The following is a 27,862-nucleotide window of genomic DNA, read 5'->3' on the forward strand; positions in this document are numbered from 1 at the left end:
TTGTTTTTTTTTTTTTTAAATATGAGCAGGCACTTACTTTAATTGTAGATTCAAATATATTTTTAAATAGAATAATTTATAACTTACCAATTTATAATTTAAAAAAATATTACTATAAGAAAAAGTCTATCTGAATTAGTCTTTGCATATTTATGCCAAATTAGAATTATTTCCTTTTAATGCTTTAAAGGTATGAATACATAGCTATCCAGCTTTTTTTGTAGAAAATTCAATATTCAAAAACTACTTTTTACAATTACACAAATAAATCTGCATAAAATCTAAAGACATTATTATAAGATTTTTAAAATGTCATTTCAAAAGTGCTGGTTTTTATTATGCACTAAATACAAATGCAGTTTTAGTAGTTGAAAATTTATAATGCCCTAGAATATAACTTAAAACTATGAAAATCAACAAAATTAAACAATCTTATATTAAAATGCCTTCCATAAACATCAATGTTTTTTTTCTTCAATCAGTTGATTTAAATCAATAATTTTTTTCATAAAAAAATTTAGCTGATTAAAAAAAAAGAAGATTGAAATAATTGTAATTGATTTAAGTAAACAGTTACAATTAATTTATGAATTATTATGTTTTGTTATAAACAAATCATAATTTCTAAATACTCAGCAAATCAAACAAAAAATAAATATCAATTCAATAAATATTACACTAAGGTATTTATAATAGTTATTATTTTTTTTAAAAATGCTGTTAGAAAGATTATGAACTATGATTCAGTATGTCAAACTATGTAACAAAAGTAAACTTAACACTGGTAGTTTTATTTGAATATTGATTAAATTTCAAATATTAAATTGAACATTAATAAATAAATATAAGTGTTAAAAACATTTTTAATTTTGCTCATGCTAATAATATTATTAAGCTGTGCACATTTAAATAACTCACAGCATTAAAACAGAAACTTCAACAGTACGTTTTAAAATATAAAAGATTAAAATTTCAAGTAACACAAAATTTCAAAGTACTATTAACTTTCAACATTTTGTATAGAAAAATTAAAATTTATAATTGAGAGAAAAATAACTAATTTCTAAATACACCTGGACCTTTAGACTAATAATAAAAAGAAATACATAATAAGAACAGTCCACAATTTTTAAAACAAAGAAATCAGAAAATTGTTCAATGCGTCTTGTATAAAAGAAACAAGTTCTTTCTAAAAATGAATTTCCATTATTGTGAAAAACTTGTTTGTTTACAACCATTTCATAACAGATTCCTTGTTGAGAAGTGCTTCAACGTCTGACAAAATATCTGGATTCAATTCCTCCTATAATAAAATTGATATTCAGTAAATTTTAAAACAAGTAATATTGATTAAAACATAAAAGGGAGTTAGAAGTAACAATAGCATGAAGCGTAAGAAAACACAGAACATTAAAATATATATAAAAAAAACCCATCAAAAACTTTAATTTTATTTACTACTAAATTACATTAAAAAGACACAAATGAAGACATTTAGTCAACTCTGTCTAATTTTTAATGATTTAAATCTTAGGCAATTCAACTTATTAGTATGTTAATAAACTTTTCAATGCTTAAATATCTCCACTTTCAAGAAAATTGAAACTACAATTATAAACAATAATTAGACTCATTGTCAAATGTGCAGCAGAAACTTGGACTACCTCATAGAATAAAGTAAAAATACTTATTACTTTTTAGAGAAAGATTTTCAGGAAAATATATGGACCAGGGTGCAAAGCCAAATTATTCAACAAAAAATAAGCGCTTCTCAAGCACTCAAAAATATTTTTAAGCACTCTAAAAAAATATTATAACTTGGCAGGGTTGGAAAGCTTTTGACAATTGGCGGTTTTATCTTGTTTTAACCGTCATCCCAAAAGAAAAAAAAAACTTTTGGCATTGTTTTTGACAATTGTGTCAAAAATCACGAAGTATTGAATCATGTAAAACGAATGGCGTTTTCATATGCTATGGACTGACAATACGCCGAAATAGATTGGGCTTGAATTAATTGTGAAAAAGTTGAATAGAACAATGTGAACTATGTCTTTCTGCATAATCAACATGGTAAAGGAAAAATTTCATTTTGAAAAAGAGAAAATCGAGAATAAGCACCTTTAAGCACTTTTTGAAGAAGGTATGCACCCTGTGGACAAATCAAAGATGGAGAATTAGGAGTAATATAGAGTTTGGTAAACTATAAAGAAATGTAATAAAAACTGAAAGAATACAATGGAGTTAATGAGTGAGGAAAGAGCAACAAAAGAGAAAGGTCAGACACCCTAGGAAAAAAATGGCTTGAGGAGGTAGAAAGAGATCTGAAAAAATAAATAAAATAAAAAAATCCACAATTGAAGGGTAAAGGCCAAGGATTAGAAAAAATGGAGTTGTGTGGTAGAAGAGGCCAAGGTTCTTCATGAACTGTAGAGCCGATATGTAAATAAGTAATTATGTTAATAATCTAAAATTTCACAAGTCTTAGCATGTTTTTTTTAAATTTTTTTTTTATAACCAAAGTAAATATAGAACAATATATCATACTTTCTTCTATTAATGATAAGATTAATTATCTTAGTACACACAATGAAATATTTTTATTTAACATATTTAAAGTTTTTTCATTCTTCTACATTAAAACTTACACTTACAATTTATTAACTAATAGGTTTTTTGCAGTATATAATGAGTTTTATCCTCTAAATTTTTGGCATGGAATCTTGTCGCTTTTGATTAATTGATTGAATCAATATTTTCCTTGAAGGTTGAAGTGAATTTTATAATTCTTTTTTCTTTTACAAATATATTTTAAAGTATATTTAGAGAAACAAATTTAATATCATTATCATTCTGGCCAAACAGCCTTCCTCTGAAGATTTCGCCATAACAACTTGATTTATCTCTGATTCCTTATTAACTACACGAAAATCAGACTCCAACGAGTCAGCTCATCTCAACCGCTGCCTTCCCTGCTTTCTTGTTCGAGTGGGTCTATAAAGTAATATCTTTTTTTATTGTAGTGTCATTACTCATTCAAATCATGTTTGGCCATCCAATTCATTCTATTTATTTTTATGTATTTAATAATTCGGGATGTTTATAAATCTCTTGTACAGTTCAAAGTTAAATCTCCTTCCCCAGTTATTGTTTTCACTTACACCACCTAATATACTCCGCAAAATCTTTCTTTCAAATATTGTGATAAAATTTTCTTCCAGTTTTATCACTGTCCAAGCTGCAGAAGCATATGCATAGACTGGCCTGACAAGAACTTAGTTTTTCTAGAAAGAAACCTAGATTTTATAAATCTTCTCAGCCCTATTTGCCAGATAGTCGTTTTTTTATTTTATTTCAGGAGACATTCTGCTATCAATAGTAATAATTGATCCTACGTAAAGAAAACTCCTTACTGTTTCAAATCTATTCCAAGATAGGGGTCTGGGACGATGTTTCTTGAGAATAACATATATTTTGTTATCCCTACATTTATGACTAAGCCCATTTGTCTTGCAACCACTTCAAGGGCAAGAAATGCCTCTTTCAGGGTAAGAAGAGAATGAGCAATTACATCAGTATATGTAAGCAGTTGTACTGATCTAGTAAAAATGTAACCACTGGTATTGATGTTTGAATCACAAATAACTCTCTCAAGTGCCAGAGAAATAAATTCCTTGATAGAATTTTATAAGTTATACAAAACAGACTAATAACACGATAGTTGGCACACGTCAAAGGATCTCCTCTCTAGTGAATTGGACACAAATTGCTAATATTCTAATCCTTTGGCAGAATTTCAGAGTGCCAAATGTCAGTAATAAGTTCAGATAAATTCTTCAATAAGGTAGGTTCACAATTTTTTAAGATTATATAATGATTTTTTACTTTCTAACAGTCAGTTAGAAAGAAAAAAAAAAGAATTGCAATAATAAAAATACTCTCAAACTAAATTTCCCAAAATAAAATATTTTAGTAAGTTTGAATGATCTTTAAAATGAAATGAAAAAACTATTTTTACACTTAATTTTATTCTTACATATACTACAGCCCCTTTATCAAGCATACTGAGAAAATCATGACAGGCAGCTTCAAGATTATCATATAATAGCATAAATAACACGACTAAAATGCAAGTAATAGTAAAAGCTGTAATAATTTTTAAAGGATAATAACTTCACTAAATATGTGGTAGAATAGATAATTCGAGCAGTTACATTTAATTTTAAAAGCAAGAAAAAAGAATACATGCCTATGAAATCGAGATTACTTTTTAAACCATTCAACATTGATTATAAGCTTATTGAAACATAGCTTACATAAAAACACAATCTTATTCCTATCATATATAGTCATCACATATAGCATGTTGCTAAAATAGAGAAAATATAACATAATATATAAATTTAAGATTCTGTTTATAACAATATGATTCCTTGAGATTATTTAAGTTAAACTTTAATTGTCTTGATAAAAAGTTATAACATTTAAATTTCAGTGCAATGTGGTCGAATCTAAATGATGACATAGCTGCAGCAAAATGCTAAAATCAAAAACTGAAAGTAATAAAAAAAAAGTAAAATCATAATAATAAAAAAAATGGAGTTTCATACATATAATTTATATCTCACTTTTTCTATAATTTATATCTCTTGTCCTCAAAATAAGACTATCAAAATTATAAGATAAAATAAATTAGTTTAAAAAAATTTTTTTTTTTTTCCTTCTTAGAAAGTTTCACAAAGCATTACAAAATCAAAAAGATATTCTTGCTTTCCAAGTAAATAAGCATTAATTATTAAAGTGTAATAATTAATGCTTATTTACTTATTAATTATTAAAGTGTAATAATAATAAATGCTTCTCTCAGTTTTTATAAGGATAAACTGAATTCTTCTAAATGTTGGACTCGCTCAGCTATGTAATAAAAACTCACTAATTTTGAAGTTAAAACACACAAATAATTAGTAACTATAATTTTTGGTTTAACATTAAAGTATTTATTTGTAACCCTTAATCTCAGAATAATTTGCTTTTCCTGCTTAAAAAAAATTTAAAATACATTAAGCATTAGTGAATGCATGCATAACGTACATGTAAGCTTGGTTCCAAATCATCAGAATCCATGTTTTCAGGAACCATGTCTAAAGCTCCACCAGGTATAGGTTCTAAGTTCAACTCAGCAATATCAAGTAGTACATCTTTAAAAGAAATAATATATATATATATAGATCTGGCATATATACTTCATTTGAAAAAAATAATTATAGTGTGCTCTATTCTTATTGTATAGTATATTCAAATAATTATGAGCTATAAGATGTAAATTCATGGAAAATAGACATTTTCAGAAGGAAAAAGTTTTTCTTCTTCTTCACATTATTATTCACTACAATAGAAGTAATCCATTCTAATCTTGTGCTATAGGTTAAGTCTCAGTTTAATGACACTCTGATGATTATCTCCATTTAAAGATAATATTTTGTGACCTGCCTCTCCAATGCATAAGGCCTTTATTTAATTCTTTCCCCCCACTTCTACTTTTAATTGAATTGCACAAGCTATCTCCTAGATACTTTTGAATTAATTTTATTGTGGAGTTTGTACGATTTAATTGCCAGAACAGTTTAAAGAAATCAATGCATTTTGATCGCTTTTTAAACTTCATTACAATCTGGTTTCACTCTTGATTTTATTCTTGTGTGAAACAAAAATAAAATCAAAAAAGACCCTTGATAAACATGACAAGTGGTTATATAAAGGGTTATTTTAAGATAAATTTTGATTCTTTAACTCTTTAATGGACTCATAATTTTAAAGAAAAGTCATAAAAGAGACATTCAGACAATTATTTAAAACTTTTGCAACTAATTTTCAGCTTAGCCAAGATTAGTGCTGACTATTTGAAGATTTATTATAGAATGTTGCATAGTGAGCAAGCGGTAGATATTTTAAGTTTTTTCTGACAGCCATTGAATATGAAACGAAACAATTAGAATGTGTAAGTTAAGAGTTTTTATAAATAAAATATAGAAGCAAATAGTTGATATTTCAGAATTTTTAACCAAGAAGCAGCTCATTCTTTTCATAAGTCGTGTATCTGATTACAAAGTTGTTAAAAAATCAAAAAATTTAGGCGACTCTTCTTGGGAACTAAAATGTTAGGATGTAATAAAAAGAAAGTAATTAAATGACATAAAAATTTTACTAAATGCACAAGTTACTAATTTCTGATGGTGACTTGTCTTTCCAGATTTCTTTTCGACTCTGCAGGGTTCCCACTTAATTTTACAAAAAGAAAATTCCCTGACTTTCCCAGGTAAATTTCAATGAAAACCGAGAGCACATTTTCATCCGAAAATTTTGATCCTTTTATTTGAAATGCGAAATATTACAGTTTTTGGGTAATACAATATCATTAAATGAGATGAGAAAATTTTAGTTTGACTAAAATGCAAAATTTTTACAAAAAACAATTGCAATAGATGTTAGAATTATTTAACTTGAATCTCAATAACTGATTACCGTTACTGACAATTTTAAGACTGTTATTTTCAGATATGATTAAGGAATATTCTAGGATTTTGCAATAAAAAATTACAGCTTTCCCTGACTTTTGGAGTTAAAATAAAATTTCCTGACCGCTGGGAACCTTGCTCTGGTCCATCAACTTTAGCAATAAAACAATTAAAGCTTGCTGATAATTACATATAGAATTTTAAAATTTCATTTCAAAAATGATAGTTCTCCTACCATAAAAAAGTTTACTGCCTTAACTATACAGGAGTGGGATATGAAACATATGCCAACACTAAATAAAGTATACTATGTCCAACTTGACCAAAGATAGGGAGCAGCTACAATTGGTATCAAGGATATCACTGCAGGTTTTCTTGTTATTATTTGATATATTTTGCTACAGTATTTGCAGGGTATCTGCTACATTTTAGATTTTCAAATTCATGACTTTTCATGACTAATTCCAAGAACTTTTTATGACTTAAAAAAGTTACTATTTTCTCCGACAAAAACAGAATAATAAATTTAAATGATAGGTATAACCAAAACTGTTATACTCTGCATCTTCATATTTATTGATTTTAAAATTCAAAAACAGAGTAAAGAAAGAGTTGAAGCAATAAAATAGCTGAAAAAATACTAGCTGAGCAAATATTTTTTTCCTCTTTTTTTCTGCAGAATTATATTCTAAAGACACTTTTCTTGTCCATCAGAAGGGAAGGAAATACTCCTGGTTTTTCTGTTCTGATTTCAGAATTTAAAAAAAAATTGCCAATGACTGGCTTGCTTCAGCTAGAATTTTAAATTGATAAAATTAAAAAAATAATTAATTACAAAAATTCTGAAATTACAGAAGATACTTTGCTCTAGAAATGATGTTTTTTCATTCATTTTTTGAAAGAACACTATAATTTTTAAAGAGCATGATAAAATAACATTTTATATTTATATTTTAATAAAAATATCACTCTGAGTGAGGATTTTGTTACTAATTCAGAACACCATGAAATTGGGGGGGGGGATTCCAATTTAAAAATCAAAATTTTCTGCAAACCTAAATCCATAACTTCATATGATTTTTTCAAAAATATAGTTAAAACATAATATTTCATGACAAATTTCGTTCAACACAGAAATTCATGACCTTCCATGATTTTTCATGACTTTCCAGGTGCGCTGATACCCTGTAGTTGACATTTTCCTCATTTAAACAGCAAATATTTTACAAAATATATAATTCTCCGACCCAATTAGAATTGCGCAAACTTAAATAACTGAACAATTTTAAAATATCAGTGAATAATACAATTTCTTACCTTCTGTTCCTTCATCCATGCCCATCAAATAATCTTCAGGAGTGTTGGGTAAACTGTAATTAGAACTCAATCCTAAACCACTATCACCGCTCTCTTGGCGGGAATGAAAATCGGCATCAGCACTTATAAAGGGGTCTAGATTAGTTGAATTAGATTGAGATGCATCAGTGTGTCTATTTGATGAGGATGAATTAGCAACACCTTCTTCTTGCAATGTTTTTCTCATAAGATATTCCTGTAACATTGTTTCAAAATGATTGGAGATATTAAAGAAAAAGTGATTTAAACATCTGTGTAAGAAAGTAATACTTTTAAGACTAATAAATTAAAAAAAAAAAAAATTTCACTCGAAAAAAATTAGAAATCAGTGAATAGCTCTTTGTTATTTTAATGACATCTGTAACGAATTTAGCAAATCAAGGTAGGCTAGGCATTACATAGTTATGAATTAAAAACAGGCAGAATTTTACTTTACCTAAGAAAGAAAAAAATGTACTCCGAAATATTAGTCTGATTTATAATATACTGCATTCAAAATTATAAACGATATTGCGAATTGAATACAATAAGATATAAATGATTATCTGATTTTTCTCTTTGTTTCCAGCGTATAATTCTTATTTCTTTGTCCTGTCCTAAATTTCTCAATTTGAATGCAAACCTAACATATATTTAAAAATAAATAAACTGCAAAAATCCAGAAATCAATTAGAAATTTTCATGAATATGGATGAAATGAAGAAATATGCCAGAGGATAGAATGAAGAAATAAAACATTCCCTCTTTTTTTTATTGCTAAGAAATTTGAGTTTACACTTAAAGTATGAAAAAACTTGTATAGTTAATTTTTCAATGTATAATGTATCTATAAATAATGTATCAATGCATAGTGCACACAAAAAAATTACAATGTTTCGCCAAAATTTGAGACCTACAAGTGTTACCGTAAATGACATTAACTGGAACGTTACATTAATATTGCATTTTTTTCATCATTTGATGATTACTAATGAAAAAACAAAACACACATTACAAAAGAAACTTACATTGAGTGTTGGACTTGAATTTCCTAAATTTGAGTTCTAAAAAGAGATAAGAGAAAACTTGAATTAAAATAATTCCTAGTAAAGTATAAATAAGTAATAAAGTATAATTAAGTATAAATAACAAGCTGAAATAAATGATATATAAACAAATATAGTAAACTATTTAAAAAATTTACTTCATAGGGAATTTTTTAAATTTTATTGGAACTTATTAAAGTACCATATCGAGAATAATTACTCCACTGAATCTGCCAGTGAAAGTTTCACTAACAAGATGCACCAAAAGTTTCAAATTTAAATTGCAGAATTCTGTGAAAAGTTTTTTGGAAACCAACCGGCTCCTAATTTTTAGACCCAGAAAGGTGATGCAAAAAACTCAGAATCCCGGAGTAAACCCAAAATACAATCACCCCTGCTTTAATTTGTTCAAATTAAATGCAGTTTGATACAACAAAAATGGATTTAAGAATTGCAAAATACAAGTCTGAAAGAAGATCAGCAAATCAAAGACTTCATTACTCTCAATATTTCTTGTTGTCTTAAACGCAGTCGTTCACGCTCCATTTGTAGCCTTTGAAGTCGTAATTGCTGCTGTTGTTGCTGCAAAGTTTGATTACTGGCAGCAGTCAAAGAAGTTGTCACAGATGCAGCAGAAGCCTGAAAGTAAAGACATAATTTTGTTAAAGAAAAACCCTCCACCTAGTCAAGTTTTCATTGTCATTTTATTAAAAATTCAAATATTTTGCACAGAAATATATGAAACTTGTCAATAATAAAAACACAGGGAGCGAGTCAATTCGCTGGTTAAACCTGTGCCTGCCAAATACTCAGAATATAATATATAAAAATAAGCTAAAAAATGTTTTTGAATGGTTTACTATTTATAGATTCTTATTTATACTGATTTGAATAACATTTGAATTTTCTCTTTATTGTGATTGAAACTCAGTAATTACTTGATGTACAATATGAAATGGTGTTAAATACATTATCACTAACACTTATCGACTGCACAAAAGTCTATAATTTCCCAGAAACTCGTATCTATGGATGCAGTAAGCATTGGTTTGTTTCTCCTTCACTACCAAATTCAACATTTTACAAATATTTGATGAGTATTATGCTAGAAGCTAGAAGAGCAGATACAAGAGTAACATTGGTATATAAACTCAATGATTTGCATAACAACATCCATTGTCAGTTATTGCTTTTGCCCGAGTCATAACAAGACACGAGTATTACATTGTTTTTAAATCCTTTCCTTGTTTTCTTTAATCCTTTTAAAGAAAAATTATTTCTTAAAACCATGCATAAGCTGCAAACACGGACAGCAAAAAATCCAGCAGATTTTACAAAATAATATAAATTTTATAATTGCTGCACAATGAACTAAATATTTTACAGATGGAGAATTTTAAGGATTTTTATAGTCATCAAAATAGAAAAACTGCAATATTTTTCAGTTATAATTTCACATTAAATGATCTTGAAATGCAATGTATTATATTTATTCATAATTTTGAATAGTAATAGGCATTTAATGCTTAAAATGTAGTTAAATGAATTTTATAAATGAAGCTTGCCTCTTTATGTATTAGTGGCACTTATTTAAATAACCAAGAAAGCAATAATTTGCACAATTCTATTTCAATAGGGATTTTTTTAAGGGAACTTACTCAGTTTTAGGGAAATTTTCAAAATGTACAAAAACCACGAGTATTTCGATTAAACTAGTAGACCAAGAGAAACTGGCAAAATCCAGTAGTCTACCGTAAAATCCAGTAAAGTTGGCAGCTATGACCATGACATGCTGTAATTATAAGGTTTTATCCAAGTTCTTTCACATTATACCAACCAATTAAAGACCTTGTTAAATCAGGGCCTTTAATAAATGTGTTCAACTGTATTTTTGATTTAGTACTTAAGAAGCAAATAGAGACTAGAATAAGAAAATATATCAAATAGGGTGACCCAGGGAGGGTAATTCACGATCACTCTGTTTCTGGGGTAAATAATGATCATCTAAGTTTTTAAATTTGAGACATGGATAAGAAAGCTTGTATAACTACAGTAGCTTAAGTATAACTACATTTACTTAATAATAGTTTTTGTTTAATCTAACAAAATAAGTATCTTTTAAAATGTTTTCTGCATTTTCCATTTCAAAGATGGGTTTCAAAATGTGCACATTTCTGCAAAGATCCCCCTCCTTCTCTTAATAATAAATATTTTGAGTTACTTTCTTTTTCTTTGATACAAAAATAGTGTAAGCTTTTGTTTAATTGTTTCACATCTACTGTAAACATTATAATTGATTATAGGAAACTATATCAAATGTTGCCCCCTACAGAAGGGGTAATTATTGATTACTTGGGTAATTCCTGATCATTTTCATTTCTTCTTATAGTATAAAAAATAGCTAATAAATAGTTAATTGCCGTTTCTTTTATAACAGTTTATATTTATTAAGTGAAACAACTATAAAATATATTTTAACTATAATCACAAAATTTGTTCTGATATGCACCATTTCTAGCTTGTTTTACCTTTCTTGTATCTTAATTTTATGTGTGTACATTGTTAGAATAATTTTTAAGTTGATAAATTAATCTAATATAAATATGGTGAGAAATTATAAGCCTAAAAAGGATACTAAGCTTCTAGAAAGCAAAAATAGCAAATTTCTTTTAATGATTGAAAATGAAAATTTCAGTGTGAGAGCTGCTGCCAGAGCTGAAGTGTTAATCTTTATTACAGCTTTTAAATAAAACATTTTATTAGCTGCTTAAAAATATGTTTTTGGTTTATATGTTTGATCTTAATGTCTTATTTGTTTATTACCATCGTATAATTATTTTTTAAACAGCCCATTTACTATAAAAACTGGTGATCAGTAATTACCCCAGAAATGATCAAGAGAAGAGGTAATTCATGATCACTAAAAATTTTAAATCTTTTAAATTCTAATTAGATTTTCAAACAAAAGAAGTGAGCATAGGACTCATCTCATATAGCCTCAAATTTCCAGTAAATATTAAAATTCTATCTTGAATAGTTTTTTCACAAAATAGATGTTTGAATTTTTTGATCAGGAATTACCCCAAGTCATCCTACTAATTTTAAGATGCATTAGTATTTTGGAAATAGCAGAGATCATCTCCAATATTATAAATTTTAATGATGTTCACACAATGTCACTTGACAATTCTTGGAGAAGATCTACATTAGGGGTGCTCAACCTGCGGCCCGCCAACCCTCGATGTGCGGCCCGCGGCCGCAATCTGAACAAAATGAGAAAAAAAAATTAAATATTTGTTTTTGAAAAATAATAAAAAAAATTAGGTAATTTAAATTTACACTTATAAGTTTTTGACGCACCCAATCTCAATCAATGTAGTTTTTCGATGGTTAACGCTACGGATTTCAGCATAGTTTTAAAAATCCCAATATTTTTAATACATCATTATTACGATTTACGAATTTTAATTACCACTTTTGACGCTTTTCGTATGTGCCGATTCCAATGACTTTTAGGTAGTTATTGCTACCCATTTTCAAGTAGTTTCTGAAATAGCGATTTTTGAAAGTTATGAAACGCTTTATTTGTGCAAACCTCATGGAAAATCTAAATGACTTTAGATCCTTTCTTCAACAGTTATTGCTGCACATTTCCGCCCGGTTTTTAAAACTTCGATATTTTAGCACGATATTATTACGAATCGCGAATAAAGAATCGCTCATTTAGATAACCATTTTTTGACATGGCTTATTTGTAACGATTTTATCGCAAATCAAATTATTTTTCAATCGTTATTTTAGAAATTATTGCTACACATTTCTACAAGGTTTTGAAAGTACCGATATTTTTTATACGCTATTGCGACATTTTAATTTCAAATCTCGCATTTAAATTACATAAAATTTTGATGGACTTTATTTACTCCAATTTCATCTAAAATATTAAAGTACTTTGGTTATTGTTTTAGTAGTTATTACGTTTTCCCCGTGATTTAAAAAGATTATGATATTTTTAGTACTTTGACAGCAAGCGAGTTTTGAATCGCGCATTAAAATAATTATTTTTTACGTGCTCTGTTTGTGCCGATTTTATCATTTGCGTTGTACCGATTTTAACACGAATTTTTTAAGAGGTTTTTCGAAAGTGTTTTTTCTTCTTTCCCGTTATTGCTGCATTTTTATTTGTGATTTAGAATATACCTGATATTTTCACACAATATTACAACTCGTGAAATTCGATTCAGCTTTAATTTTTTTTCGTAACTTAAAAAGTAATTACGTATCTTAGCCAAATCAACACCTTCCCAGGAAAAAAAACCGAGATGTGTTTACATTAAACGCGGTCCGTTTTGCAAAATAATAATAATAATAATTCAAAAAAACGGCATAATTCTTTAGTCCCATGAACACGTGCAAGTTTAACAACACACATCGAACCTATTCTTTTTGTTGTCACATGTAATTTAAAAGTCATACATCGTAATTTGTATTTACGCTATCTGAAAATTGCGCCTCGCATTTCGTATTAACATTAACGAGATTTAAAAATAATCCATCGCGTTTCGTATTTACGGGATTTAAAATCACATATCGCGATTCGTGTTCTGGCGTTTAAAATATCCGTTGCTACTTTTCTCGCACGCGTTTTAAAAACCATATATCGCGATTCATATTCATGCATTTTAAAAATCAAGTGTTCTGAGTGGTCCTTTCGCAATTTAAAAGCCACACGATTCGTATTCACGCGATTTGAAAAACAAGCATCGAGTTTATTATTTACGCAATTTAAAAATCACACATGGCAATTCGTATTCAAGCAATTAAAAAATAACACATCGCTATTTGTATTTCCGCGATTTAAAAACCCAGAAAGGAAGAACACCATCTAGGACAAATTCCAAAACTGATTATGTTATTTGCTCTAAGTTTAGTACTACCCACAACAACAGCTTTTGTCGAAAGACTGTTTTCCAGAATGAATTTGGCCTGTTCAAAATTACAGAGTAGTCTTTAAATACAATCATTACATTTTCATTTAATGGCTCAAAAAATATCACATGATCAAGTATATAAAATTATCACAATATTCAAAAATTTTGCAAATAACAGTGTAACCATTAAGAAATTTTTTAAACCATTTTCTATCTTCTTGGAGCATTTTATATCATTTATGATTATATGCTGGGAAATGATTTGTATATCACAGGGATGTGATTGACAAAAACACAAAAAAGAGGAAGTTTATAACTGTAGCATTAAACGCGCAAAAGAAAAAATGATATGAATTCAATAGCCAATATGATAATGATTACATTATTATCTATTCAAATAAATATAAATAAATGGTAATTATGTTCTTAAATAAAATCTTGATTAAAATAATTTTTTTTTAATAATTTAGAAAACTTTGAGTAATTATGCATAAGCACGATTTTATGTATCACATCATTTTAAAAAACATTTCTTTAATGGTCAAAGGACCTTTACGGACTTTCTTATCAGTTCTTTGTTTTTCCGATGGTCTTTTATTAACATGACTGATCTGTAGACTGCGTTTTGCAGACTTTTGATCATCAGTGTTGATAGGACAAGAAAGTTCATTTCTCACACAATTTTTAGAGGCCTTAGATTAAGAATCGCGATGTTGGATTTTAAAATCGCGTGAAAAAAAATCGCGATGCCTGATTTTAAAATCGCGTGAATAAGGCGATATCGGATTTTAAAATCGCGATGTTGGATTTTAATATTGCGTGAATAAGAATCGCGATGTTCGATTTTAAAATAGGGTGAATAAGAATCGCGATGTTGGATTTTAAAAGTGCGTGAATAAGAATCGCGATGTTGGATTTTAAAATAGGGTGAATAAGAATCGCGATGTTGGATTTTAAAATCGCTTGAATAAGAATCGCGATGTTGGATTTTAAAATCGCTTGAATAAGAATCGCGATGCCGGATTTTAAAATTGCGTGAATAAGGCGATATCGGATTTTAAAATCGCGATGTTCGATTTTAAAATTGGGTGAATAAGAATCGTGATGTTGGATTTTAAGAGTGCGTGAATAAGAATCGCGATGTTCGATTTTAAAATAGGGTGAATAAGAATCGCGATGTTGGATTTTAAGAGTGCGTGAATAAGAATCGCGATGTTCGATTTTAAAATAGGGTGAATAAGAATCGCGATGTTGGATTTTAAGAGTGCGTGAATAAGAATTGCGATGTTCGATTTTAAAATAGGGTGAATAAGAATCGCGATGTTCGATTTTAAAATCGCTTGAATAAGAATCGCGATGTTTGATTTTAAAATCGCTTGAATAAGAATCGCGATGTTTGGTTTTAAAATCGCGTGAATAAGAATCGCGATGTTCAATTTTAAAATAGCGTGAACAAGAATCACGATATTGAATTTTAAAATCACGTGAATAAGAATCACGATATTGGATTTTAAAAGCACGAAAATACAAATCGCGGTATTGAATTTTTAAATCGCGTAAATAAGAATCACGATGCATAATTTTTAGAGTCCGTGAATACTTACCGCAACGAGTAATGTTTAAACCGCGTATAAATTCCAATATCAATGTTTGATACTGTTAGACAAATAATAGGAGTTAAAAGGTATGAGGTTCGATTTTCCGTCGTCGATCTCATGCATTCAACTTGCGTCGGTGACGTCATGGTCTGCGGGGATCGGCCAGTTTATTTTCATTTGCTGTTGGTCGTTCTTGCGTGGATCATGACGTCACCTGCTATCTGTATTTAAGCTTCTGTTGAAGCAGATCATTTTGTATTCTTTCTTTTCGTCACTCTGTGTGTGACATTCTTTATTACTAATGTTTTTAAATAAACTCATTTATTCAGAAACTTCGTTTCTCTTTTATTGTTGACATGACAAATATGATATTCTGCGAGAATCTCGGCTGTCAAGGTTATGGGCCGAGTTTATGGCATAACCGGGATTCATGTTCTATCGTCCTGAATATCTAGTTTTGCATTAGCCTGGATTTAGCCGAGTCTTTCTCAACTTCAAATGGAGAATCTTAAAGATGGGGGCCGTTCCCGCCCGCCAAATTTGCGAAGTGAATCGTCAGCTTAAATCACAAGTTTGCTGTGGAGTACTTCAAGGTGCTGTGGATTTGAAAAATAATACCACATTTAAGAAAATATGATGCTTCTAAAGAATTTTTCTCCAGTTGACAAAACTAACAGTAAGAATTTATTTAAAGAATTTTAGACCGGAATTTGAAGTCGGCACATCCAAATTTGATGGCTACTGCTACAGATTACGAAGTTTGGTATCTAGTATAGTACGAGCAGTGATACACCCTTTTGCTTTTAAAGAACCTTTTGAGTTATAATTGTTTCATCATGGAATCTTCGAACCTGCATATAGATTTCCTAAATTCGTCAAATTGGAGTACGTGGAAAGAAAATATGAAAGTAATCCTTATGGACCGAGGAGTGTGGAGTTTTATCTCCAAAACTGAGCCTGCCCTACCTTCAGAAGCAAGTCGAAAAGAAAGTCAAGAATACCTCTGGAGACGGGACAAAGCGTACACGTCAATATTTCTTAGTGTGGAACCTGAATACCGAAGTCTGATCTCGGCGACAATGGATGGTGCTGAAGCTTGGGAAATTTTAAAACAACATTTTGAGCCGACTACGAGAGCGAGAGTTATTCAACTCCTAGACCAGTTCTTCGACCTGAAATACACCCCAGGAGAAGAGGTTGGAATATTCGCTGCAAGATTAAAGAACCTGGTTTCTCAATTGAAAGAAGCAGGACATCCTGTTGACGACCTATACCAAGGATTCCAACTTATTAGATACTTACCCAAGGACTTTCAAGGTATAGTTCAGATTATTTATAGATGGGAGGACACTAAATTTAAATTTAAGAACATTTTAGACGAATTACTTTTGGAGGAGAGTAGACTTAAGCAACTTAATTTTGATTTAAATAATGTTAGTGATATTGCTTATAATGTTAATTCAAGTTTTAATGAAAAGTTAAGCATAACTAATAAGTTTAAATCTGGTTCTTCTAATAGTAAGGGAAATTTAGAATCTGCTAATATTAAGTCTAAATCCAAAACTAGTTGTGATAAATCTAAGATAGGACCTTGTTATCGTTGTAACAAATATGGTCATTTAATATCAGATTGTAAGCAAAAATTAAGGTGTAATTCAAAGAATATAAAGAGTAAATTTAAACAAAATGCAAGTGATAATTCTTATTGTAATGTAACTACAAATGTTTTAGATAATAGTCTTTATATTGTTGAAGCAAATGTTGGCAATGTGAGTCATGAAATTGAGAAAGAAAGTTGGCTTTTTGACACTGCCGCTTCAACACATTTTTGTAATAATTTGGATTTATTCTTTGAATATGAAACTGTAGAAAATGCTTCTATGTCTTTAGCCATAGGTGACATTGAGAGCCCAATTTTAGGTATTGGAAAGGTGCAATTTTTTAATAAGTTAAATGGTAAAATGCACAGAGTAACTTTACAAAATGTCATGTATTCTCCTAAACTTAGAAGAAATCTTATTTCTGGTTCTGTAATAGAGAAAGCTGGAGGTTATTTTGTGGGTGTTAAAAATTGTATTTCTGTGTATAATCGGGTAAATGAGAAGATTTTCTATTGTAAAAGATTTAATGGCTTGTATTATTTTAAACCAAATGCCTATACTAAGCCTGATAAAGATTTAGTTATTGACAGAAGTGTTAGTGACTCGAATGAGCAATTGTTTAACGTATCTGTTCAGACAAATGATTTAGACATCTGGCATTTAAGGTACTGCCACATAAATTGTGATTATATAATTCAAACAAGTAAAAATTCTAGTGTGAAAGGATTATCTAATCTCAATTTTTCAGATAATAATTGTATAGAATGTAAACTAGCTAAATCTAAAAGAATTTCGTTTAAACCAATTTTAAGTATAAGGTCTAAGAAACCTTTGGAACTTTTACATATGGACGTATGTGGTCCAATGCCTGTCATTTCACATGGTGGAAGTCGGTACTTTCTTTCTATCACTGACGATTTTTCGAGAAAAGTTACTACTTTTCCCATTAAAAGGAAATCTGATGTTTTTGATTGTTTCATAAGATTTCAAAAGCGAACAGAAAGATTTTTAAACTGTAAAATTGTAAATGTTAGAACTGATAATGGTATGGAATTTTGCCATAAAGAATTTAGTGATTTTCTTGAAAATGAAGGTATAAGAGCTGAGCGTACTAACGCTTATACGCCAGAGCAAAACGGTGTTAGTGAACGCTATAATTTAACCGCCTTAGATAATGTAAAAGCAATGTTAAAATCTAGTAAATTAGGAGATGCTTTTTGGGCTGAAGCTTTACTATGTTTTACTTACACTTTTAATAGAATTTGTCATAAAAACCAAATTAAAACTCCCTTTGAATTGTATAGTGGAAGAAAACCATCAGTCACTCATTTGAAAACATTTGGTTGTTTAGCATTTGTGGGTCAACCAAAACAGTTGCGTAATAAACTTCAAATGAGAGCTAAAGAAGGGATTATGTTAGGATATGCAATGCATACGAAGGGTTATAGAATTTGGATTAAAAACGAAAGGAAACTTGTAGAAACAATAAATGTTCGTTTTGACGAAAGTGTAATTGGTGTGGAAGCTGTACTGGGCACCAAATTCATTAAACGCAATTTTGCTAGTTTTATACCGGAACGTCCCGATTTGGGCGGAAGTTCTTCAGATGAAGACATAGGTAATTCAAGCTTAAAACCCGATTTAATTCCGTGTAAAAACATTTCATGGATTAGAAAAGCTGTACCCCGTCCAGATAATAGTCGAACTGATATTTATTATAACATTGAAGGAGTAAATATGAGATTAAGATCCTATAATGATGTAGAAAATTATTGCAACAGCAATAATATTAAGTATGATAAGGATTTATTTAATTTCAGTGGGAAAAATGCTTTTTCGGGTAAAGTTTCAAATTTTCAGGTTAATCATAATATAAAACATGAAGCAAATCATATTGAAATAAAAATTCCTAAAAATTATAAAGACTGTTTAAAATCTCCTCAAGTTAAAAATTGGGAATTAGCTATGTCTGACGAGATCACTACTATGAAAGAAAGAAAAGTTTGGGATTTGGTACCACCTCCTAAAAATAAAAGAATTTTGGGAAGTCGTTGGGTTTATACAACTAAAGTAAATGAAAAGGGGGAAATTGTAAGATACAAAGCACGTTTAGTTGCACAGGGATTTAAACAAATAAGAGGTGAAAGTTATGATGAAGTATTTAGTCCTGTGGTTAATTTTGTTCTTGTAAGAATGTTTTTCACAATATTAGTTTGTATGCTAGGATGGTATCATTCCCAATTAGATATAAAGTGTGCCTACCTTTACGCAAATTTGAATGAGGATGTTTTTATGTATCAACCTCAAGGTTTTGTTCATTTAAATAAGCAAGACCACGTCTGTCATTTAAAGAAAGCTATTTATGGACTCAAGCAAAGTGGTCGAGAGTGGTTTTTTGAACTTGATAATACACTTGAAAATTTAAAGTTTGTAAGATTGAAGTGGTGTAATTGTACATATGTATATAAAAATGTAATTCTTATAATTTATGTAGATGACATAATTATTTTTGCTAAAACAGAAAATGAAGTAGACAGTGTTATTAAACTTTTAGGTGATAATTTTGATTTAAAAATTTTGGGTAATACTCGTAAGTTGTTAGGTGTTGAATTTGTTCAAAAAGATGGTGAGATGTTAATACATCAAAAGAGTTACATCCAAAAAGTTTGTAAAATGTTTTCTAGCTTTAAATTTCCTTTGTCATCGTTGCCGATTACTAAGGGTAACTTATTATCAAAAGCTGACTGTCCATCTTCTAAAAACGAGTTGGATGAAATGGCGAAATTGCCGTTTCGAAGCCTTTTGGGTTGTTTGGCTTATATAGCTAATCGCACAAGACCGGATATATCCTATGCGGTAAATATATTATCACAATTTCAAGAAAACCCAGGTTTAAAACACTGGAATACTTTATTAAGATTATTAGGTTATGTTCAAAATACTCAAGATTATTTCTTAAAATTGTCAAATATTGAAGAATTAAATGTTAATTGTTACTGTGACTCAGATTTCGCTGCTAACAGGGATGACAGAATATCAGTAGGTGGTATAATATTGTTTTTAGATAAAACTCCGATATTCTGGAAAACTTTCAAACAAAAATGTGTGAGTCTATCTACAATGGAATCAGAATATGTGACTTTAACTGACGCTGCCAAAGAGGTAATATGGATTAAGCGAATAATAGATGAGTGTAGAGAATTAAATTTAGAGGACATACATTTAAGTGATTGTATTATATTTAGTGACAATCAATCGGCAATTGATTTTTCTCATTCACCTATTGAAAATAGTCGAACGAAACACATCGACGTAAGGTATCATTTTTTAAGAAATTTAATTTATGATAAATTTTTTGCTGTTAAGCACGTTAGGAGTAAATTTAACTTAGCGGACATTTTTACAAAACCTTTAACCAAGTTAGAAGTGGAAAATTTCTGTTCAAAAGTATTTGTGAAAGTTTAATCTTTTGGATGGTTTCAGGACTGAAACAGCTTAAGTATTAGTTTAAGGAAATTAAATATTTCTTTAGTTTATTGAGGATTTTGATAAACTGTATATGTGTGTTTTTTTGTAAAAGTTGAAGGCATGAGAGGGGGCCGCATGTTAGACAAATAATAGGAGTTAAAAGGTATGAGGTTCGATTTTCCGTCGTCGATCTCATGCATTCAACTTGCGTCGGTGACGCCATGGTCTGCGGGGATCGGCCAGTTTATTTTCATTTGCTGTTGGTCGTTCTTGCGTGGATCATGACGTCACCTGCTATCTGTATTTAAGCTTCTGTTGAAGCAGATCATTTTGTATTCTTTCTTTTCGTCACTCTGTGTGTGACATTCTTTATTACTAATGTTTTTAAATAAACTCATTTATTCAGAAACTTCGTTTCTCTTTTATTGTTGACATGACAAATATGATATTCTGCGAGAATCTCGGCTGTCAGATACTACAACCGCGTGATAACGAATCGCAATATTGAAATTTAAAAATATATATGAATACGAATCGCGACATCGGATTTTAAACTAGCCGGAATATGAATCGCGATAGTGGGTTTTAAAAACGTTTAAATACAAATCGCGATATTGGGTTTTAAAAACGCTTAAATACAAATCGCGATATTGAATTTTTAAATTGCGTGAATGGGAATTGATTTTCAACAAAAGAAGAAAAAAATTTTCAACAAAATATCATTTACTGCATAAAAATTTTTTCCGCGCGGAAATTTTTGAAAAAAGAGCGGAAGATTTGGAAAAATCTGAAAAAAGCGGAAATCAGCGGATCCGCAGAAGAATCACATCCCTGATATCATTAAATTTTAACTGTATAAAAAATTTAATCAAGATAAGTTTCGAAAAGTAATGTAAATTTTATTGATTGTTAATTGATTGTGTATTAATTGTAAATAGTAAGTGTCATGTTAAAAATATATTCGTCATTAAAAGTTGTAAACAAGTATCTTAATAGTTTTTTATTATTAAGGAATATAGTTCCTTAAAATTTAGTAATGTGTTTTCTTCTTTCTTTTTCTTCCCTCTCTTAGCCTCTTATTATTAATTTAAAATAAAAATGTCTGTAAGATAAAGTACATTCCCTAATAAATGCTAAGTCTTATTTTACACTTAAGGGGTTTAGTTTTAGTTTCAATCATTTTTAACCCTATAAACTTTCTTTAAATCAAAGTATTTAACTTGAATTTATATTAATGACTAGAATATTTATTTATTTGAAATTTAATTCTATGAAGAAAAAAATTAAAGTTAAAATTTATATTTAAATGGACTTTTGTATTTTGTAATGTGATAAAAAAATTTCAATTTTTCCATAGTTTTTTAATTATTTCAATTTATCTAATTTTTTTCCGATAAATTGATTCTGATTTTCGAATTCTGTTTTCCTTCTTAAGTAATCAGTTTTGCATTTTCTAATTTTAAACGTTTTAAAGTATTGTATTTTCTGCAAAGAGATTACAAGGTTAACCGACAAGAAGAATTTAGTGTTATATAAACAATGATGTTTATATAACAATCAACACCAACAATTGCTTTCAATATGTCGGTCTAAACACTTTGGCATGCGGCCCTTCATTGGTCAATCTGCTGTGCATGTGGCCCTTCACTGAAAAAGGTTGTGCACCCCTAATCTACATGCTTAAAAATACATCAATGTAACATTAAAATGTTTGAACTGCAATTACCTGAGATTGTTGAGATGATAGCCCTAAGACACTTTGACTATGAGCTCCATAACCTAAGATTGGCACAACAGGTGTATTCTGCAACTGGGGAGCTGAAAAGATTTAAGCATACATTTTACTTCCAGTTAATATAGAAGGAGATTAATGCTTCCCAAAATTAAATTCTATTTTAAAACCTATATTGAGCAAAAGGTTTGATACACACTAAATTGTTGATTAGAATATTAATTAAAATTAATCGCTCTACATTTTTTTAAAATTTAAAATCTTAAAAATAGTTCACTTTAACATGCTAAGTACAAGCTCTTAATTTCAGGTTGCTGGAAAATAAAAGAATATTTTCCCAAATCAGTAAAATTTTGTTATATTACAATCTCTATGAATTTTTCTCAAGTTTCTTGTAAACATATAAATTTTTAAAATTTTTTTACAAATATCCCATAATGGTAAGTTTTAAAAAACATTTAGTGTATAAATTGGAGAATTTACAAACATTATACACATTTAAAGTATAATTCTCATATCTATGACCTTCTATCAACACCCAAAATTGTGAATAACTTTGGACAGTGTTTTTACAACAAAGCGAGAACGCAAGAATTTCACATATTTGCTTCTTTTCTCGCAATAAAAAATTATTAATGCGAGAAGTTCGCGCACTCTATTAATCAATTTCAAATGCACGAATTTTGGAAAAAATTTCGTCTTTTGCCATTTTGAATAAAATCCGTTTCACTTTCCTTCCTTGATCTTTCATTAATTCATTATCTAGCTTCCCTATTCATTCATTATCTAACTTCCCTATTTATCAGTATTGCTCAAAAACCGGTGTGAACAGCAGAACACCACCCCCAAATAACAGAATCCCTTTCTCTGCAACCACGTGTTCACCGTAGGTAAGGTTTCTTCATGTAAGACGTTTACATTTTTTGTGCATGAATGTAAGATGGACAAATACCTTGTTAAGGGGACATCTTCTACTCTGTAACTGACAAATGAAAATGAAACAAATGTCGACAGAAACGGTCAAAACGAAACAAATACGGATATTTTTCAGCCAAATAAATATAATAGCCGATGAAAAAGTAGATATTGAACATTTTTCAGATGATGATGGAGCAAAAATATTCAATTAGAAGATGCGAAAAATGAAAATTAAAGAAATAATTTTTTTTCCAAGTCTATTCGCGTTTTTTAAATTTTTAGAAATCTCACTTAACTTCTTGAAATCTCACCCTGTTTTTGAGAAAGGGTGAGAAAATCTCTCTCATTTTTTTTCTGTAATGAATACACTGTTTGGAGCAGTAATGCGAATAGCAACCAGCGGCTTGTTGTACAATCAAATTAATACTTTTCTTTTATAAAGTTCAGAATATAAAAAATATATATATTAGAAAATTTTATTAATAACCATATGAAAACTAATAAGAAAAGTCAAGTGATCCATTATAAGAAATAAGCAGAACTTTTTTTTTATAAGATTTAAAATAGTATTGAAAACAATGAAGAAAAAAAATACACTTACGCAATCTAGGATCGTACCAGCTGGTGGTTTGGGTTCTGTGATTGATATAGTATATCTCATTATCCGGAGTGGTAGCTTGTTCCCAACCATCAGGCAAAGGACCTTGAGCTAAATTATTTACTAACTGCAAATTGATAAGAGATGAAGCTGGACTTGTACTTGGACTTAAAGAGGTGACACCTGATGAACTTGAGAGAGAACCAGTGCTCAAGTTTTTACGAGGATCTTCCCATGTAGTAGTTTTAGTTAAATGGCTGTAAAAATAAAAATCTCATTTTGAAAGATAATATACAGCATAAGCTTGTAACACAATATGGTAGAGATATTATCTTAATTAAACAATGGACCCAAGGCTTGTTAAATATTTTCAAGTCTTGGGGCAATAGTATAAATGTTCATTTAAAACAGATTACATAGCAAAAATATTGTAAGCAAAAGTTAGATTACATTATTGAACAACATGGAAAATATTGTTTCTTGTTACTTTAATAATAATACATTATAAAGGGCTACTATAACAACCTAATATTGATTGGCTTAAAAGAATTACTAGACATAGTACTAAGTTAAGCAGATCTGAGTAATATACACGGATGTGTGAACGCCGTTCATGGAACATTTTTTCCCATTGTGGAAATTTTTTTAACTTTTACTTAAAAGGAAAGAAATATCTCCCTTTTCAAAGTAAGTTTATCTTTTTCAAATTAATGAGAAAAAAAATATTCATTTTTACGATTTTTCTTACCAATGAAAACACGATTTAAAATTATATTCACTTGATGTAAAATCTCGGATTGCGATTCCTATCTTCAAAATTTTATATTAAACATTGCGTTTTGTATTCACATGATCAAGGGCCAATTTCATTATTATATATTCACGTGACTTTAAAATTATGCACCAGAATTCGTTTCCACATGGTGTTAAAATCAAATATCAATATTCATTGAATTTTAAAATCAAATATCAAGATTTGTACTCATAAAATTTTAAAACTATACATTGAGATTCATACTAACGAGATTTTAAAATCAAACACCGAGATTAGTATGTATACATGATTTTAAATCTAAAGGTTTGTAATCACAGGATTGAAAAATCATGCATTGATATTCATATTCACACAATTTAAACAAATAGATAAAATCTGGTCACTATTCTTATTACAATATAGATAAGTTTCTGCAGATAATTGCTTCCTACAAACTTTTTTCTCGCTTAAATATCAGGTATTTTTTTCAATTATTTTAGAAGTGTTTATGCACATGGCAATATTATCCTACTTTTAGCTTTATTGGCTTTCTAAGAAAATCATCCCTTGATTTTTAAACAAATTTCATCAAAATAAGGTGGTGATGAAAGGATCAAAACTAGTTATAATAGTTAATCACTGTGTGCAGAATTTTTTTTAAACGAGATTTCTTACTCATAGTTTTTTTATTATTTTATTTAATGTAATGAACTGGAAAGAAGATAAATAGCCTGCTTATTATTATATTAATACTGTGAATAATTATTATAGTGGAAGAGATGTAAAAACCTAAAACCACAATACCTACTGTACACATATTACAGAAATTAATTTGTTGTCACTAGCATCAACAATTGAGCAATTTTTCTAAAGCCCCCAAAACAGAATAGTAATAAAATGACAACAATGGGCACACTATTAATGTACAAAAGTTAACATATTTCGGGGAAAAAAGACGGAAGTAAATAAGATGCAAAATCAGTCAAAAAGTGCTTGTTAAAAATAGTTCTCAACAATTTCAATAAGAATAATTTCTTGAAATTAAAAGTAATTAAGAAAATTTTATTTCAAGTTACAGGTAAATATATAAAATTTGTTGAATACACAATACATCAAATAAACTACAGTTCTTCATCAATAGAAGAAACATTAGGACTAATTTAGCATAATCCAAAATAAATTAGGAAACACTCTGAATGAGAAAACTTCTAACTTGCAGTTATTTTATATATAGAACACAAATAACATAAAATGCTAGTGATAGTTACATAGTTAAGTCCTTCATTGGTCTTATACACTTCCACTAAGTTTTTTTCCCCTCTTATTTTAACAGCTTTTTTTTTCAGAACATTGAACTAGCTGAGTATTAGACAAATATTAATATGGCATCCTGCATCAAAATAGTGGCCTAGTTCTTGCAACAGCTAGGCAGTGATCTGAGAGAAATTAAACAACAAATAGGACAAATTTAGAGCCACTATAACTTTAATTTATTGCAAAATCAAGAATCAGTGAGAATTTATTGAAATGGGAACTATCAGGATTTAAATACCCCCCAAAAATTAAAGTTCAGGAAGAGGAGATGGCTAATTATAAAATACTGTTATTTTTTATGTCTAATATTCATTATAGGATATTCGTTACAGGCAGGAGTTAAGGCTTTAAAATATGATTATGATAAATTAAATGAGTGGGCAATAAATGCTATTATTAAAATCCGCAATTTTAAAATAACAAAATTTATATTTTTATTGAGTAATTAACAGATTTGTATAATTTATTAAGTAATTAACTGAAAAATTGACGTGGGTTTTTCTAAGATTGATTTCTTATTTATCCGATGTCATATTAAAGAGCTATTCTATTGAAATATATACATAGTCTATCCTAAAAAAAAAAATTAACCTATGGTGAAAAAACTAACTATGTTGGAGACTGGAGAGTGACCTTACTGGCTAGACTTCACTGTATGGCTATTGATTAGGCATTGCCTTTGATTCGCTTTCTATGCAAAGAAAATTTTTTTCTCAGATATATTTTAAGATTAAAATATAAATAAAAAGTAATTCTGTGTTAAAATAAGTTAATGTCTAATGTAATAATAATTAATGTGTGATGTTTGTGAGTACATATAACATTTTGTAATGTGATGTCAGAAGAATCGTGTCAATTTATTTGCATTAATTATTAATACCTATATGTTAAGCCAATTTATAAAATTAAACTTAATTATTAATATTAAAATAGGCTTTTTTAAAATAAGGTACTTATCCCTGCCTTCTTTTTTGAAAAAAACTCCATTAAAACAAGAAAAACCCAATAAAACTCACCCGGGTAGGGTTTTTCTAGAAAAAAACCCGGGTTGTTTGCAGCCCTGGTAATTAAAGAGCAGATAACAAACAGAGTCTGCAGAGGAAAATTAAAAAAATAACACAAGCTCCTTCTCTAGTGTCTAAAAGTGTTGTTGACAAAAATCACAAGCCAGGAAATAAACGGTTGTCACAAATTATAAGAGATTTTTTTGCATTTTAATACATAAATAGCAGAATAGTACTCAAGTAATGAATTGACATGTTAAACAAACTTACTTTAAGAAATATCTTTGTCCATTTTCTGTTCTGGCCATTTCCCAACCAGCTGGCATTGGTATAATGTCGGTGATATCATAACTCTGTTGACGCAAATGTTGATGTTGAGCTGCATTATAAGTTTGTTGAAGCGAAGCTGGTGATGAATGTGCTCGTGGATGATTTATAACTAATCCATTTGGATGAGCTGGCGGAGGACTGACTGCATTATTGCTATTTGAAATACCAGGACTAGCTGCACTTCTATTGTTGTTATTATTGTTACTTTGTGGTACTTGTTGGGGTGGAGGACTGGAAAAAGTATTATCGGTACTAGATTCTCGACTATGAGACGCCGATTTCGATCCGCGCTCGGGTTGTTGAAAAAATGATTTGGGCAAATTACGAGATCGCATCGGTTTACTTTGATGGGCTTGATTTCCTTTCGGATGCATAACAGCGTTGAAAAGATCATCCAAATTTGTTTCGCTGTCACCTCTTATCCGGAGAATCTTATTATGTCCTTGCTTCTGTTCGATAACATCCCGCTGTTGGGACATAATGAAATATTTATCTCAGCTCTAGAACAACTTCAAATGAATTTTGATGAAAGGAAGGTTTAAATTCTTGAGCAGATTGGAGTAGATGAAATTCGGAAATAAAAAAGCTAAAAAATAATAGAAAAATTAAAAAAAAATATCATTTATAGGATTTACAAATTACATCTAACATCTAGTTTTCACTAAACTTAAGCAATTTACAAAATATTGCCATCTTTAAAAAAGAAATACGCAATTATAAA

The 27,862-nt window shown here is 29.2% G+C and overlaps 1 protein-coding gene across 1 annotated transcript; it reads right to left on the reverse strand.

The window, feature by feature from the left end:
- On the reverse strand, positions 1 to 27,829 carry LOC107437904 (transcriptional coactivator YAP1). The gene is made up of 8 exons (XM_021147804.3): positions 27,082 to 27,829; positions 23,743 to 23,996; positions 22,218 to 22,309; positions 9,395 to 9,532; positions 8,876 to 8,911; positions 7,830 to 8,064; positions 5,089 to 5,195; positions 1 to 1,303 (listed from the first exon to the last, which is right to left on the reverse strand). The coding sequence occupies exons 1-8, from the start codon at positions 27,618 to 27,620 to the stop codon at positions 1,229 to 1,231; spliced, it is 1,476 nt and encodes a 491-aa protein (XP_021003463.1). The 5' UTR covers positions 27,621 to 27,829; the 3' UTR covers positions 1 to 1,228.
- Between the last annotated feature and the right edge of the window lie 33 nt (positions 27,830 to 27,862).

The sequence above is a fragment of the Parasteatoda tepidariorum genome, chromosome 2 (genome assembly GCF_982258835.1).
Source record: "Parasteatoda tepidariorum strain Cologne lab strain chromosome 2, Ptep-v5.0, whole genome shotgun sequence".
Taxonomy (NCBI): domain Eukaryota; kingdom Metazoa; phylum Arthropoda; class Arachnida; order Araneae; family Theridiidae; genus Parasteatoda; species Parasteatoda tepidariorum.